The sequence below is a fragment of the Hyla sarda genome, chromosome 2, assembly GCF_029499605.1.
Source record: "Hyla sarda isolate aHylSar1 chromosome 2, aHylSar1.hap1, whole genome shotgun sequence".
Taxonomy (NCBI): Eukaryota; Metazoa; Chordata; class Amphibia; order Anura; family Hylidae; genus Hyla; species Hyla sarda.
The window spans coordinates 156685911-156703913 of record NC_079190.1 but is presented as its reverse complement, the minus strand read 5'-3'; the positions used below and the strand labels follow the sequence as shown (position 1 = coordinate 156703913).

At 41.8% G+C, this 18003-nt stretch overlaps 2 protein-coding genes across 2 annotated transcripts in view; one reads left to right on the top strand and one right to left on the bottom strand.

Moving 5' to 3' along the window:
- Positions 1-180, bottom strand: part of DNAJC3 (DnaJ heat shock protein family (Hsp40) member C3) — a 122626-nt gene extending 122446 nt beyond the window's left edge. Inside the window, exon 1 of the mRNA XM_056555604.1 lies at positions 48-180. The gene's annotated coding sequence lies outside the window, so the exon portion shown is untranslated. The remainder of the gene's footprint in view (positions 1-47) is intronic.
- DZIP1 (DAZ interacting zinc finger protein 1) overlaps positions 1-18003 on the top strand; it is an 89865-nt gene that overhangs the window by 260 nt on the left and 71602 nt on the right. The window contains exon 2 of the mRNA XM_056555599.1: positions 9388-9930. Within this exon, the coding sequence (XP_056411574.1) occupies positions 9388-9930 (543 nt within the window). The remainder of the gene's footprint in view (positions 1-9387; positions 9931-18003) is intronic.

Here is an 18003-nt window from a genome sequence, read left to right as displayed (position 1 = left end):
GAGCCGCGTGCCGGATGTTTTGGGTGGTGGGAGCTGGATGATCTTACGCTATTGTTCTGTGGATGGGCATGACCCCCGGGCACCTCATCTGGTGGGGAGGAATGTGCAGCCTGTGTAGACTTGTGTACCCGGAGAGGCAGTCACCAAACTCACTGCTATCCGGACTACAACTCCCCCCATGTGCTGACAGTGTATGAGAATACATGAGAACATTGCTGTACCCAGTGTGACCAGCACCTATGGGGGATATTGTACCCCTGCTCTGTAGTATACCAGGGGGCCTCCAGATGTTACAACACTACAGCCTGCTGGGAGTTGTAGTTTTGCAACACCTCGAGGCACCCTGGTTGGGAAACACTAGTATACAGATGTGCCCATCAGATCAGAGGACACTGTATCCCTGCTATATACTATACACATGTACCCATCAGATCAGAGGACATTGTACCCCTGCTATATACTATACACATGTACCCATCAGATCAGAGGACACTGTATCCCTGCTATATACTATACACATGTACCCATCAGATCAGAGGACATTGTATCCCTGCTATATACTATACACATGTACCCATCAGATCAGAGGACATTGTACCCCTGCTATATACTATACACATGTACCCATCAGATCAGAGGACACTGTATCCCTGCTATATACTATACACATGTACCCATCAGATCAGAGGACATTGTATCCCTGCTATATACTATACACATGTACCCATCAGATCAGAGGACATTGTACCCCTGCTATATACTATACACATGGACACTGTATCCCTGCTATATACTATACACATGTACCCATCAGATCAGAGGACACTGTATCCCTGCTATATACTATACACATGTACCCATCAGATCAAAGGACACTGTATCCCTGCTATATACTATACACATGTACCCATCAGATCAGAGGACACTGTATCCCTGCTATATACTATACACATGTACCCATCAGATCAGAGAACATTGTACCCCTGCTATATACTATACACATGGACACTGTATCCCTGCTATATACTATACACATGTACCCATCAGATCAGAGGACATTGTACCCCTGCTATATACTATACACATGGACACTGTATCCCTGCTATATACTATACACATGCACCCATCAAATCAGAGGACACTGTATCCCTGCTATATACTATACACATGTACCTATCAGATCAGAGGACACTGTATCCCTGCTATATACTATACACATGTGCCCATCAGATCAGAGGACACTGTATCCCTGCTATATACTATACACATGTACCCATCAGATCAAAGGACACTGTATCCCTGCTATATACTATACACATGCACCCATCAGATCAGAGGACACTGTATCCCTGCTATATACTATACACATGTACCCATCAGATCAGAGGACATTGTACCCCTGCTATATACTATACACATGGACACTGTATCCCTGCTATATACTATACACATGTACCCATCAGATCAGAGGACACTGTATCCCTGCTATATACTATACACATGTACCCATCAGATCAGAGGACACTGTATCCCTGCTATATACTATACACATGTACCCATCAGATCAGAGGACATTGTATCCCTGCTATATACTATACACATGTACCCATCAGATCAGAGGACATTGTACCCCTGCTATATACTATACACATGTACCCATCAGATCAGAGGACACTGTATCCCTGCTATATACTATACACATGTACCCATCAGATCAGAGGACATTGTATCCCTGCTATATACTATACACATGTACCCATCAGATCAGAGGACATTGTACCCCTGCTATATACTATACACATGGACACTGTATCCCTGCTATATACTATACACATGTACCCATCAGATCAGAGGACACTGTATCCCTGCTATATACTATACACATGTACCCATCAGATCAAAGGACACTGTATCCCTGCTATATACTATACACATGTACCCATCAGATCAGAGGACACTGTATCCCTGCTATATACTATACACATGTACCCATCAGATCAGAGAACATTGTACCCCTGCTATATACTATACACATGGACACTGTATCCCTGCTATATACTATACACATGTACCCATCAGATCAGAGGACATTGTACCCCTGCTATATACTATACACATGGACACTGTATCCCTGCTATATACTATACACATGCACCCATCAAATCAGAGGACACTGTATCCCTGCTATATACTATACACATGTACCTATCAGATCAGAGGACACTGTATCCCTGCTATATACTATACACATGTGCCCATCAGATCAGAGGACACTGTATCCCTGCTATATACTATACACATGTACCCATCAGATCAAAGGACACTGTATCCCTGCTATATACTATACACATGCACCCATCAGATCAGAGGACACTGTATCCCTGCTATATACTATACACATGTACCCATCAGATCAGAGGACATTGTACCCCTGCTATATACTATACACATGGACACTGTATCCCTGCTATATACTATACACATGTACCCATCAGATCAGAGGACACTGTATCCCTGCTATATACTATACACATGTACCCATCAGATCAAAGGACACTGTATCCCTGCTATATTCTATACACATGTACCCATCAGATCAGAGGACACTGTATCCCTGCTATATACTATACACATGTACCCATCAGATCAGAGAACATTGTACCCCTGCTATATACTATACACATGGACACTGTATCCCTGCTATATACTATACACATGTACCCATCAGATCAGAGGACATTGTACCCCTGCTATATACTATACACATGGACACTGTATCCCTGCTATATACTATACACATGCACCCATCAAATCAGAGGACACTGTATCCCTGCTATATACTATACACATGTACCTATCAGATCAGAGGACACTGTATCCCTGCTATATACTATACACATGTGCCCATCAGATCAGAGGACACTGTATCCCTGCTATATACTATACACATGTACCCATCAGATCAAAGGACACTGTATCCCTGCTATATACTATACACATGCACCCATCAGATCAGAGGACACTGTATCCCTGCTATATACTATACACATGTACCCATCAGATCAGAGGACATTGTATCCCTGCTATATACTATACACATGTACCCATCAGATCAGAGGACACTGTATCCCTGCTATATACTATACACATGTGTCCATCAGATCAGAGGACACTGTATCCCTGCTATATACTATACACATGTACCCATCAGATCAGAGGACACTGTATCCCTGCTATATACTATACACATGTACCCATCAGATCAGTGGACACTGTATCCCTGCTATATACTATACACATGTGTCCATCAGATCAGAGGACACTGTATCCCTGCTATATACTATACACATGTACCCATCAGATCAGAGGACACTGTAACCCTGCTATATACTATACACATGTACCCATCAGATCAGTGGACATTGTATCCCTGCTATATACTATACACATGTACCCATCAGATCAGAGGACACTGTATCCCTGCTATATACTATACACATGTACCCATCAGATCAGAGGACACTGTATCCCTGCTATATACTATACACATGTACCCATCAGATCAGAGGACACTGTACCCCTGCTATATACTATACACATGGACACTGTATCCCTGCTATATAGTATACACATGTACCCATCAGATCAGAGGACATTGTACCCCTGCTATATACTATACACATGGACACTGTATCCCTGCTATATACTATACACATGTACCCATCAGATCAAAGGACACTGTATCCCTGCTATATACTATACACATGTACCCATCAGATCAGAGGACACTATATCCCTGCTATATACTATACACATGTACCCATCAGATCAGAGGACATTGTATCCCTGCTATATACTATACACATGTACCCATCAGATCAGAGGACACTGTATCCCTGCTATATAGTATACACATGTACCCATCAGATCAGAGGACACTGTAATGGAGATCTATGGGGACATTGTATCCCTGCTATATAGTATACAGATGTACCCATCAGATCAGAGGACACTGTAATGGAGATCTATGGGGACATTACATCCCTGCTATATACTATACACATGTACCCATCAGATCAGAGGACACTGTATCCCTGCTATATACTATACACATGTACCCATCAGATCAGAGGACACTGTAATGGAGATCTATGGGGACATTGTATCCCTGCTATATAGTATACACATGTACCCATTAGATGTATGGGCTTCTACCCCCTCTACGCTACCACATCAATCACTTCTTAAGCATCATACACATTTGGGGAAATGATGGACCAGCAGGGTAAAGCTGTCTTGTCCTAATGTAGAAGTCATCTGAGATTACTGTACTAGGGGATTGTATACTGGCATATTATCTATAAGAAGCCGCAGGGAGCATCTCCTGCAGTTCCCAGCATTATATAGCCTGCAGTTAGGAGGAGTCTGTATACAGTGGTGGTTGAGCGTGTGCCCTGAGGCTGCTCCTTTTACAGTCTATAGGACTGATTAACATAGTAGCTGAGTGTTGACCTCCCCTGTGATCACCAGAGCCATAGACTTTAACCCCTCAAAGGGGTACTCCGGAGGAAATTTAAAAAAAAAAATCTATTGGTGCCAAAAAGTTAAACAGATTTGTAAATTACATCTATATAAAATATGAATCCTTCCCGTACTTATCAGCTGCTGTATGCTGCAGAGGAAGTTGTATGGTTCTTTTCTGTCGGACCACAGTGCTCTCTGCTGACACCTCTGTTCATGTCAGGTACTGTCCAGAGCAGGAGAGGTTTGCTATGGGGTTTGTTTCGGCTCTGGACAGTTCCTGACACGGACAGAGGTGTCAGCAGAGAGCACTGTGGTCAGGCAGAAAAGAACTATACAACTTCCTCTGGAGCATACAGCAGCTGATAAGTACTGGAAGGATTAAGATTTTTAAATAGAAGTAATTTACAAATCTGTTTCTTTCTGGCACCAGTTGATTAGAAAAAAATGGGAGCAGAGAATAATGTTAGGAAAATTGCGAAAGACAACGATAGCATTCAAAATAATACGTCCCGAAAGCCCTCTCTGTAATAAGTTCATATTTACCTCTGGATGCCCTGATTGGTCCCCACTGATTGACCAATGAGAGCATCCAGGGGGAATATGAATTTACAGTGCTGTGAATATTCCCTGCCAGAAGCCAATGAGGGCTCCTGTCGGGGAATATGAATTTACAGAGCAGGGCTTTCAGATTGTGAACATCTTGAGCCGGCTGGGGTGCGGAGAAGAACATGCCGCCATCTTCCCTGGCTTCTAAGCTTGGATGGTAGCGGGTCTCAGGAGTGAGACCCAGTGCCATTGGTCCCTCAGCCCCTGTACTCCTACTACCATCATGGAACAAAGTCTGTTCCATGATGGGAGTAGTGCAAGCGCTAACAGAAAAATACAGTATAATACTTTACACATAAACAATTAATTCATGTTTGCAATTTTAATATTGTTGGTTTGTCTGTGGCTCTTAATTCCCTGTTCTGCTCCTGATAATTGCTTCATGCTTTAAAAAAAAAAAAAAAATTATATATGTATTTTTTTTTTAACCACATAAGGACACAGGGGCCCTGATTTACTATTGTAAACCCACTGCAAAAACAAACATAGCCAGCGCAACTACCTAATACACGGGTGCACACTGCTGTGGCAAATACAGAGTATATAAAAAAAGAAGGTTGCAGCAGCACTTGGTGAAAAAAATGGAGCCACTTAGCGCACTTTTTGATCAAAACATGTCCCCCATTCACCACACGGAGGTGGCCTTATTTCGGATGGGACCCTAACACTCATTTCACTCACCTCTGCTGGGCATATGGCCTCTGACTGACCAAGTGTGCTGCTGCAACCTTCTATTTTATATACTCTGTATTTTCCACAGCAGTGTGCACCCGTGTATTAGGTAGTTGTGCTGGCTATGTTTCTTTTTGTTTTTGCTGTGCAATTTAGGGGGAGTGGCACCCTCTCTAGCCATGCACCCCTCCCTGTTCACAGGAGGTTTTTTTAAATTGATATTGGATCCAGCATGTCATCCAGTCATAGGCCATATGCCCAGAAGAGGTGAGTGAAATGAGTGTTAGGGTCCCATCCGAGGTGAGGCCACCTCCGCGTGGTGGATGGGGGGACACATTTTGATCAAAAAGTGCGCAAGAGCCTCCATTTTTTGACCAAGAGTGCTGCTGCAACCTTATTTTTTATATACTATTTTAAACCCAACCTGTTTTGACAGGTTGTGCTTTGGCTCAAGAACTGCAGTGGCAGTTTTCGAAAATAAAGGTGGGACATAAAGCTCCATTCAACCATAAATAGAGAAGAAAATGCAGAAAGTGATAGCACACCAAAAATGTATAAATATCAAAATGAATCTTTAGTGTACAAAAAAATAGCCATATATAATTAAAAACATTTAAAAAGGAGGTCCACAAAACATCTCGGACCACCTTAAGCCATAGGCAGGGATCCCAGACTTAATCTGGTACTCCCCCCCACAAACAAAGACACCCGTCTAATGTCTAAATATCTAAAAAATAAAGTGCAATAATCCCCCTGTGACTTCTGGCCCCAACACAGTATGAAATAGGGTACACAAATGGCAGCTCTTATGGGTCCAAAAATGTATATAGTTTTACTGCAAAAAGTGCAGTTTCTACATCAACAATGCTTAACAATCCGTACACTGCAGCTGCAACAATAAATAGATCAAATAACCCAAGTCACATGATGTAATCAAAGGAGCAAATACATATACATCACACTGTCATGTAGAGAACGGGTGTCTCCTCAAAAGGGGCGCCCCTGAGGAAGTCCCCAAGAGTGACGGAACGCGTGGGGACTTAGGGTTTTTGGGAGACACCCGTTCTCTACATGACAGTGTGATGTATATGTATTTGCTCCTTTGATTACATCATGTGACTTGGGTTATTTGATCTATTTATTGTTGCAGCTGCAGTGTACGGATTGTTAAGCATTGTTGATGTAGAAACTGCACTTTTTGCAGTAAAACTATATACATTTTTGGACCCATAAGAGCTGCCATTTGTGTACCCTATATCATACTGTGTTGGGGCCAGAAGTCACAGGGGGACTATTGCACTTTATTTTTTAGATATTTAGACATTAGACGGGTGTCTTTGTTTGTGGGGGGGAGTACCAGATTAAGTCTGGGATCCCTGCCTATGGCTTAAGGTGGTCCGAGATGTTTTGTGGACCTCCTTTTTACATGTTTTTAATTATATATGGCTATTTTTTTGTACAATAAAGATTCATTTTGATATTTATACATTTTTGGTGTGCTATCACTTTCTGCTTTTTCTTCTCTATTTATGGTTGTATATTTTGCTTTTAAGCAGGGATAAGCACCCATTAATAACAATAGCCCTTGTGGTTGAGCCCACTTATCTATTAACATAAAGCTCCATTCACACTATATAAATTCCCCCCTGGAATTTACACAAGGTAAATTCAGTTAGGGAACTTTCATAGTGTGAACTGAGCAGCAAAATCCCATGGAGATCAGTGGGAGTCTGCTTGAAGTGGAATCTGCGTAAAATTTCCTCACAGGAACTCCATAGTGTGAATAGGCCCTAACAAAGTAATAAGCATAAAAACATTAACATTTTAACTTGTAAACAATAGAAAGACTGACAAGACAAACCACAACGCATTAAAGGGCGTATACATTAAAGGCCAATACAGATGCCAGGATCCCCATACAGCATCAAAAGCTTTTACCATATCCTTATGATATATCATAGCTGGGAGGTATTTAATTGCCCTGGCTTCCTTAAAGGGCTACTCCGCTGCTCCCAGAGACTTGCATTGAGGGGGCGGGGTGTGACATCATGAGGGGGGGGGCTATGATGTCACGAGTTCCCGACGTCGGCTCCAGCGTTCGGAACAGTTTGAGCAGCGGAGTACCCCTTTAATACTTGCCAGAAGAGTCAGTTCTAAGGGGGTAGTTGGATTTTTCCAGTGCTGTAAGATATAGCACCTGGCAGAGCTTGGTATTTGTCTGTATATGCAAAGCTTTAACAGCGGGTTACCCAATTGAGAAAATGAGGTTCAATAAGCAGGATCTCTGGGTCAGGGGAATGGCATGCTCCAGGACTTGTATATTGGGGATCTAATGTTCTGCAAGAAAGTATGTATTAATGGGCAGATGAAAGAGAGAGCCCCAGGAATTATAGCATTTCTAACATACAGGAGAGACTGTGGGGTTAAACTTTGGCAACAATTCAGGAGTATGATACCAATGAATAAGACACTTATATTGATTTTACTTATAGAGCACTTACTGGGAAGACTTAGGGTATGTTTACATTACAGAAGTTTTGTGTGCAGCAGTCTCCTCCGGTATTGGCGCTTTGGACATTAAAGAAGTTATCCAGCTACAGGGACCTCCCACAATCTCTAGAACAAGGCCTAGAAACTCACCCAATCACCGGCCATAGCACCGCCTCAGTCTGTTATTGGATCTCAAAAGGTGTGGGCCAGAGTGCTCAGCAGGGGGAGAGCTGGACCCCGTTCTAGAGATAGCAGGGAATAATTTGTCAAATCCTATGATCCAACTGGAAGAGACCATTGCGGAACCAAGAAGCAGAGCCTGAGAGGCCATATCGCTTTTTCAATGAGGATGAACCAAGAAAGAGGTCTGGAAGGGAACAGTCAGAGGCCAGTGAAAACTTAAAGAGTACCTGTCACCAAACTAAACTTTTAATATATAGTTCCTTATGTAATTATAAGACACTTTGCTATTTATTTCCTGTTAAAATTCTCAACCTTTATATGTTTTTGTTTTAATGTGATGGACAAAACGGCCACTAGGTGGCTCTGTTCTGATCCCAAACATTTCATTTGGTCTCCACCCGGACTTGCTGAAGTCAAAACTCAGAAAGTGTGTGTCGGGCATGGCGAGGCACAGCTCTCGCAGGCTTCAGTGACGTCATTCCTGCTGGGGAACGCCCACTTTCTCCTGCCAGGAGCTCACACAATGTAAGCAAGGGGAATGGCATGACACAGAGTTTTTTTAAGTTTAGAATTTTTTTTCAGGGCAGATGGGGTGTTAAGAGTAGTTAGTGAATATAATCTGAGTTAATTTAGAAAATATGGCTTGATGACAGGAATTCTTTAATAGAACAAGTTCTCCAAATGTCCTGGTGAAGGCTATAGGACTAAGAAAATTGTGGGCAGGGGGGCAAGCCCAAGCTTTTCTAGTTTTATCCACTTGGAGAATGTGGGCAGAGACGCCCAAGCAGCTTATTAGGGGATTTAGTCAAAAAAAAGTTTTATGCAAAGCAAACAGCTCCTGTGTCCTAGTTGACGTTTTCTTTTTTTTTTACTGTTTTCTGGTTTTAATTTTGACATTTGCCTTTTTTTCAGCCTTTCTATGAAAATGTTTACTATCCTCTTGAAGCTTCAGACACACTGAGTACTCCTTCGATGCCACGTCCTTCATCCCCCACCAGAATGCCTTCCTACATCCATGACTCTCCATTTAAATTCAGGACCCGCCATGCAAGTGTTGACTGGAGAAGGATTGGGGCTATTGATGTGGACAGGCTGGCTAAAGAATTAGATTTTGTAACTCTTCAGGAAAACATCATGGGTATCACATTCTGTAACATAGAGATTGAGAAGTGCCCGCATTGTCACTGCAGCCTCGACCCTATGCTGCTGAAGCTGTTCAGACTATCTCAGTACACTATTGAGTACCTGCTCCATACTCAGGAGTACCTGACCACTAATCTAAAGACATTAGAAGAGAAGGTCCGCACCACCTCGGCTGAGACAGAGCAGATACAAGCAAAAATGGCCAAACAGACTCATGAAATAAAGACACTTAAAGAGGAATGCAAGCAGAGGAAGAAGATCATATCTGCCCAGCAAATGATGATCAGTGCCAGCACTGGGCCCTACCACAAGGTAAAGCGATATGCACTAACTTTAGAACCATTTCTTATTGGTACGAGAACATGATCATATGGTAAAGAAGTGGGACTGTAGGAAGCCCCACCACTTCGTCATCTAAAAAACAATGAGTAAGACTATACAGTGGTCCCTCAACATACCATGGTAATCCGTTCCAAACGGACCATCGTTTGTTGAAACCATTGCATGTTGAGGGATCCGTGCAATGTAAAGTATAGGACAGTGGTCTACAACCTGCGGACCTCCAGATGTTGCAAAACTACAACACCCAGCATGCCCGGACAGCCAACGGCTGTCCGGGCATGCTGGTTGTTGTAGTTTTGCAACATCTGGAGGTCCGCAGGTGGTAGACCACTGTTAGAGGAAGTTGTACTCACCTGTCCCTGCCGCTCCGGACCGTCACCGCTCGTCTCCGCTGCCCGGGATGTCGCTGTCCATTGCTGTCGGCGCGTCCCCTACGCTCCGGTAAGGCCTCTTCTTCCCCGGCATCCGCGCTCTCCGACGCCGCCATCACGTCGCTACGCACGCTGCTCCTATTGGATGACGGGACAGCGTGCGCAGCGACGTGATGACGTCGATGGAGAGCGCCGATGATGCAGAGGATCCCGAAGAGGACCCGCCGGAGCCCCGAGGACAGGTAAGTGATCGTCAGCAAAGGGCACAGGGCACCGTAAACGGCTATCCAGTGGCAGCTGAAGCAGTCTGCACTGCCGGATAGCCGTTTATGCGATGGCCCCGACATACAAAAGCATCGTATGTTGATGCTGCCTTCAACTCTGAGAGGCCATCGCATGTTGAAATTATCATATGTCGGGGCCATTGTAGGTCGAGGGGTCACTGTATGCACATTTCAGGTCTCCTTTGTGGTATATGTCAGGATTCTGTCAAAAAAAGATATTCCAAGGTATACCATAATGTAACCATAGGTTTTAATAGGCCATGGTGATGGATCAGGTCTGCTAAACGTCAGTATACATTTTAGTTGCAGGACACAAAGATTTTATTCTTGTCATTTAGAAAAGCTTTTGACATGTGACAGAGACAAAAAAGTAAAGTCCAACAGCACAAAAAAGGGCTAACCATCCCCCCTAAATTAGGGCAGTAGATGCACATCAGTAAGCCAGTAGTTCCATCCTCTGGCAAAAGCGTCCAAGAAAAAGACCGGCAGCATCAAAACCATAGTATCAAACACATATTCAGTCTAAGAATAAACATTTCAATAAAACATTTCAAAAAACACCATTAAAAACGACGCCTGAATTGTGCTAGGTATGCCTTTACATTCAGATGCAAGGTGGTGGGAATCTAGCGCACATGTAGTAATATGAGGCTCTATACTTGAAGTGAACTAAATTATTTCCTGGAACATGGCAGTGAAGCAGGCTGGGTGGATTCACTAAACACCTTAACCCCTTAAGGACTCAGCCCATTTGGACCTTAATGACTAAGACAATTTTATTTTTACGTTTTGGTTTTTTCCTCCTCCCCTTCAAAAAATCATAACTCTTTTATATTTTCATCCACAGACTAGTATGAGAGCTTGTTTTTTGCGTGACCAGTTGTCCGTTGTAATGCCATCACTCACTTTACCATAAAATGTATGGCACAACCCAAAAAAATACTATTTGTGTGGGGAAATAAAAAAGAAAACCGCAATTTAGCAAATTTTGGAAGGTTTTGTTTTCACGCCGTACAATTTATGGTAAACATGACATGTGTTTTTTATTCTCTGGGTCAATACGATTAAAATGATACCCATTATTATATACTTTTCTATTACTTTTGCGCTTAAAAAAAATCGCAAACTTTTTAACCAAATTAGTACGTTTAAAATCCTCCTATTTTGAAGACCTATAACTTTTTCATTTTTCTGTATAAGCGGTGGTATGAGGGCTCATTTTTTGCGCCGTGATCTGTACTTTTTATTAATACCATATTTGCTTATACAAAACTTTTATTACATTTTTATAAAAATTTTTGGAATAAAATGTTATAAAAAAGCAGCTATTTTGGACTTTTTTTTTTTTTTTACTTTCACATCATTTACATTTTATTTTAATAGTTCGGATATTTACGCACGCGGTGATAACAAATATGTGTATAAAATTATTTTTTTTACACTTTTTGGGGGTAAAATAGGGAAAATGGGACAATTTACATTTTTATTGGGGGAGGGGGTTTTTCAAATTTTTTTTACTTTATTTTCTTTACATTTTTTACTTTTATTTTTACACTCTTATAGTCCCCATAGGGGACTATTTATAGCAATCATTCAATTGCTAATGCTGTTTAGTGCTATGTATAGGACACAGCACTGATCAGCATTATCGGTCATCTTCTGCTCTGGTCTGCGGGAAGGCAGCGGAGCCAGATGAGGGGACCTCCGTCTGCCGTGCAGGATGATCGGATCGCCGCGGCAGCTCTGCGGGCGATCCGATTATCCTGTTAAGTGACCGCGATGCTGCAGATGCCGTGATCTGTATTGATCACGGCATCTGAGGGGTTAATGGCGGACATCCGCGTGATCGCGGGTTTCCGCCATTACCGGCGGGTCCCTGGCTGTGATCCACAGCCGGGACCTGCCGCGCATGATGCCGGCATCGCTCCGATACCCGCGGTTATGCTCAGGACGTAAATGTACGTCCTGGTGCGTTAAGTACCACATCACCAGGACGTACATTTACGTCCTGCGTCGTTAAAGGTGTACTCCGGTGGAAAACTTTTTTTTTTTTTTTAAATCAACTTGTGCCAGAAAGTTAAACGGATTTGTAAATTACTTCTATTAAAAAATCGTAATCCTTCCAGTACTTATTAGCTGCTGAATACTACAGAGGAAATTCTTTTCTTTTTGGAACACAGTTCTCTCTGCTGACATCTCTGTCCATTTTAGAAACTATCCAGAGCAGCATATGTTTGCTGTGGGGATTTTCTCCTACTCTGAAGAGTTCTTAAAATGGACAGAGATGTCAGCAGAGAGCTCTGTGTTCCAAAAATAAAATAATTCCCTCTGTAGTATTCAGCAGCTAATAAGTACTGGAAGGGTTAAGATTTTTTGTTAGAAGTAATTAACAAATCTGTTTAACTTTCTGGCACCAGTTGATTTAAAAAAAAAAAAAAAGTTTTCCACCGGAGTACCCCTTTAACGACGCAGGACGTATATTTACGTCCTGCGCCGGCTCCCGCGATATGAAGCGGGATCGCGCCGCGATCCCGCATCATATCGCGTGGGTCCCGGCGCTAATCAACGGCCGGGACCCGCGGCTAATACCACACATCGCCGATCGCGGCGATGTGCGGTATTAACCCTTTAGAAGCGGCGGTCAAAGCTGACCACCGCTTCTAAAGTGAAAGTGAAAGTATCCCGGCTGCTCAGTCGGGCTGTTCGGGACCGCCGCGGTGAAATCGCGGCGTCCCGAACAGCTGATCGGACACCGGGAGGGCTCTTACCTGCCTCCTCGGTGTCCGATCGACGAATGACTGCTCCGTGCCTGAGATCCAGGCAGGAGCAGTCAAGCGCCGATAATGCTGATCACAGGCGTGTTAATACACGCCTGTGATCAGGATGAGAGATCAGTGTGTGCAGTGTTATAGGTCCCTATGGGACCTATAACACTGCAAAAAAAAAGTAAAAAAAAAGTGTTAATAAAGGTCATTTAACCCCTTCCCTAATAAAAGTTTGAATCACCCCCCTTTTCCCATAAAAAAAATAAAACAGTGTAAAAAAAAAAAATAAATAAACATATGTGGTATCGCCGCGTGCGTAAATGTCCGAACTATAAAAATATATCATTAATTAAGCTGTACGGTCAATGGCGTACGCGCAAAAAATTTCCAAAGTCCAAAAAAGCGTATTTTGGTAACTTTTTATAACATTAAAAAATGAATAAAAAGTGATCAAAAAGTCAGATCAAAACAAAAATCATACCAATAAAAACTTCAGATCACGGCGCAAAAAATAAGTCCTCATACCGCCCCGTACGTGGAAAAATAAAAAAGTTATAGGGGTCAGAAGATGACATTTTTAAACGTATAAATTTTCCTGCATGTAGTTATGATTTTTTCCAGAAGTGCGACAAAATCAAACCTATATTAGTAGGGTATCATTTTAACCATATGGACCTACAGAATAATGATAAGGTGTAATTTTTACCGAAATATGCACTGCGTAGAAACGGAAGCCCCCAAAAATTACAAAATGGCATTTTTTTTTTCGATTTTGTCGCACAATGATTTTTTTTTCCGTTTCGCCGTGCATTTTTGGGTAAAATGACTAATGTCACTGCAAAGTAGAATTGGCGACGCAAAAAATAAGCCATAATATGGATTGTTAGGTGGAAAATTGAAAGGGTTATGATTTTTAAAAGGTAAGGAGGAAAAAACGAAAGTGCAAAAATGGAAAAACCCTGAGTCCTTAAGGGGTTAAGGTTATGTTCACATGATCCTGTGCAGATTTAATGTGCAGGATTTGGAACTGCAGATCTGAAGCTGTGTTCAGTCATTTAGTTTACATTGAAATCTGCAGCAGAAAATCCTGCACATCAAATCTGCACAGGATCCTTTACGTGTGAATGTACCCGCAGCGGATCTTCCGCTGCAAGTTTGAAAAGGGGCGGGGCCTCTGCGCTACCCGCAGCAGATTTTCACCAACAGAATCTCTGCTGTTGAAAATCTACTGCAGACCCTATTGACTTCAATGAGGTCTGTGGCAGATTTTCAACAGCGGAGATTCCACTGGTGAAAATCTGCTTCGGGTAGTGCACAGAGACCCCGCCCCTTTTCAAACTTGCAGCGGAAGATCCCCTGCGGGTTTGAAAAGAAGACCTGTATGCATGATAATATGCATGTTTTTATGTGTAAAATACCTTTTAATCTACATTTTACTATGCTCACTCCTGGAGGCTGGGGGAGTTTCTTTAGAACCATAACAAACTTGTTCCTTTCCTCCCTCCTCCCTCTCCCTTGCCATGAGGGTCTGCACAAACATTTATATATTTGTAAAGCTTTGTGCCTTAAAAGGGTACTCAGCTATAAACATCTTAGCCCCTATTCAAAGGATCTCCGGGCCGGCAGCGGCGGTGTCCATAACATGGAAGCTTTCAGTTTCCACGTTTGTGGCGTCACGCCACACCCTCTCCATTCATGTCTATGGGAAGGGGCATGATGGCAAGTACATAGACATGAATGGAGAGGGTATGGCGGCCTGTATCGCCAGTCATTTGTCTTTAGATAGGGGATAAGATGTTAAAAGCGGAGTACCCCTTTAAGTGCATGCTCTATATAACTCTAATGCAGCCATGTGAACCTATATGGTGCAAATACACAAGAAATAAGTTCATAAAATGACCAAAGAGGAACCTTTTTGCATAAAATAATAATTTAGCACCTTATATTGCTTGTCAGTGTAATAAAAAATGCTCCTCTTCTGTGTAAAGGTTTAAGCTTACACTGGTGAAAGCTGGATTATATACTGCACTGAGGCACAGCACTGAGATAACCACACCCCCTCCCCTCAGAAAAATGGTCCAAAAGATGAAGTTGATGGACCAAAAAGACTTGGTTACCAGGGTTCGTTAGCAAAATTAAAAATACAGATGCCCCCTAGTGGCTTTCTTCTTTTTTTAAACCGTTTTTTCACATTTTGACCACTCAAATTTTTTTTATGAAGTATACTATGGAAAATGCTTAGTTTTTAGTATTAAGTATTAAATGGAAAAAAAAGTTTTTTTTTCTAATGACAGAAGCGGTTTAACCTCTTCCCGACCCATGACATACATGTACGTCATGAATGGGAAGGTTTTCCCGACCTTTGACGTACATGTACGTCACATGCAGATACTGTCCGCTACTCGCGGCATCCCGCCGCGCCCGGTAAGATGATGGCTATCACTGATAGCCAGCCATCTTGCCTTGGGACCTAGGGGGGTTTCGCGCCCCCCCCTTCCTCACAGCGATCGCTCCTATTCTATCAGCTAGTCAAATCGGACTAGCTGATGGCAGCGTGTCGCGCAGAAAAATGGGGACACACACTGCTCTGCTAGGAGACCCCAGTTTCCCTTACCTGTCCCCCTTCCCCCGGTGTCCCTTACCTGTTTCGAGCTGCCGACACTGTGCCCGCCGACATGCTTTAGTTTCACTTTTCTTTTCTTTTTCTTTTTTGTAAAGGAGCTGTTAAGTTGTACAACAGCTTCCCCTAGTGTCCTAAACCTGTTACTGCATTTTTCGTGCGCTAGACACTATGGGGGTGATGTTGTACAGAAGTAAAAATATATTTATATACACATATAAATATATATTCAAAATTTTATTGTTCCCCCCCCCCCCAAAAAATGTGATTTTGAACTTTTGCAGAAAATTTGAAAAAATGCTCGTAATAATATAAGCCTTTGAATGTCATAAAAAAGTTAAAGAATGTTTAACAAATTATTCCAGAATAAAGTAGACATGTTGTGGATGTGAATTAATAACTAAATGTATTTGGCAGGACTATTTCTCTTACAAGTAGAGAGTTTCAAACATAGAGAAATTAAAATGTTTCCAATTTTTCACAATATTTTAGAGTTTTTCACAAAAATCGCTTCATGTATCAACTAAAATTTACCACTAATATGAAGTACAATATGTCTCAAAAAAAACTATCTCTGAATCACTTTGTCATGTAAAAGCAGTTCAAAGTTATTACCACCTAAATGTCAGATTTGAAAAAACGGACTGGGTCATGAAGGCCAAAACTAGCTGGGTAATGAAGGGGTTAAAGGAGTTTTCGTATTGGAAAAATGTTTTCAAATAAACTGGTGGCAGAAAGATTTGTGAATAAGTTCTATTTAAAAAAAACATTAATCCTTCCAGTACTTATTAGCTATATACTACAGAGGCGGTTGTGTAGTTCTTTCCAGCCTGACCACAGTGATCTCTGCTGACACCTCTGTCCATGTCAGGAACTGTCCAGAGCAGGAGCAAATCCCCATACCAAACCACTCCTGCTTTGGACAGTTCCTGACATGGACAGAGGTGTCAGCCGGGAGCACTGTGGTCAGACTGAAAAGAACTACACAACTTTCTCTGTAGTATACAAACTACTACATCTACTTAATCTTCATATCATTGAGCTGCACTGTCTGGACTACAGAGGATCCACTGTTTTTATTACAGGGAACATTACATCCTTTTACAGTATTAGTGTCTGTACTTTGGATTTAGTGGTCGAATGCAGTCTAGGTCCACGCTGGTGATAGTGGTCCTTATGAGGGACTCCTCTCTCTAGCCTCATAATGCTGGATAATATAAAACCCTTTCCATGATTCATAGGAATTTAAGTGAGTTTAGGTTTTCAAGTCTCTCTATGGCCATAACAGTCATATCAGTTCAGGGGCTTGTTTTGTTAGTCCCTCTAGAACACCAGGGAATCTTGCGTGAATAATTTTCTTCTCTTAACCCCTTCATGACCCAGCCCATTTTCACCTTCATGACCTGGGCATTTTTTGAAAATCTGACCACTGTCACTTTAAACATTAATAACTTTGGAATGCTTTTACTTATCATTCTGATTCCGAGATTGTTTTTTCGTGACATATTCTACTTTATTTTATCGGTAAAATTTCACTGATATTTGTATCCTTTCTTGGTAAAAAATCTAAAAATTTCATGAAAATTTTGAAAATTTAGCATTTTTCTAACTTTGAAAGTCTCTGCTTGAAAGGAAAATGGATATTCCAAATAAATTACATATTGATTCACATATACAATATGTCTACTTTGTGTTTGCATTAAAAAAATTGACAAGTTTTTACTTTTGGAAGACATCAGAGGGCTTCAAAGTTCCGCAGCAATTTTCCAATTTTTCTCAAGATTTTCAAAATCTTAATTTTTCAGGGCCCAGTTCAGGTTGGAAGTGGATTTTAAGGATCTTCATATTAGAAATACCCCATAAATGACCCCATTATAAAAACTGCACCCCCCAAAGTATTCAAAATGACATTCAGTAAGTGTTTTAACCCTTTAGGTGTTTCACAGGAATAGCAGCAAAGTGAAGGAGAAAATTCTAAATCTTCATTTTTTACACTCGCATGT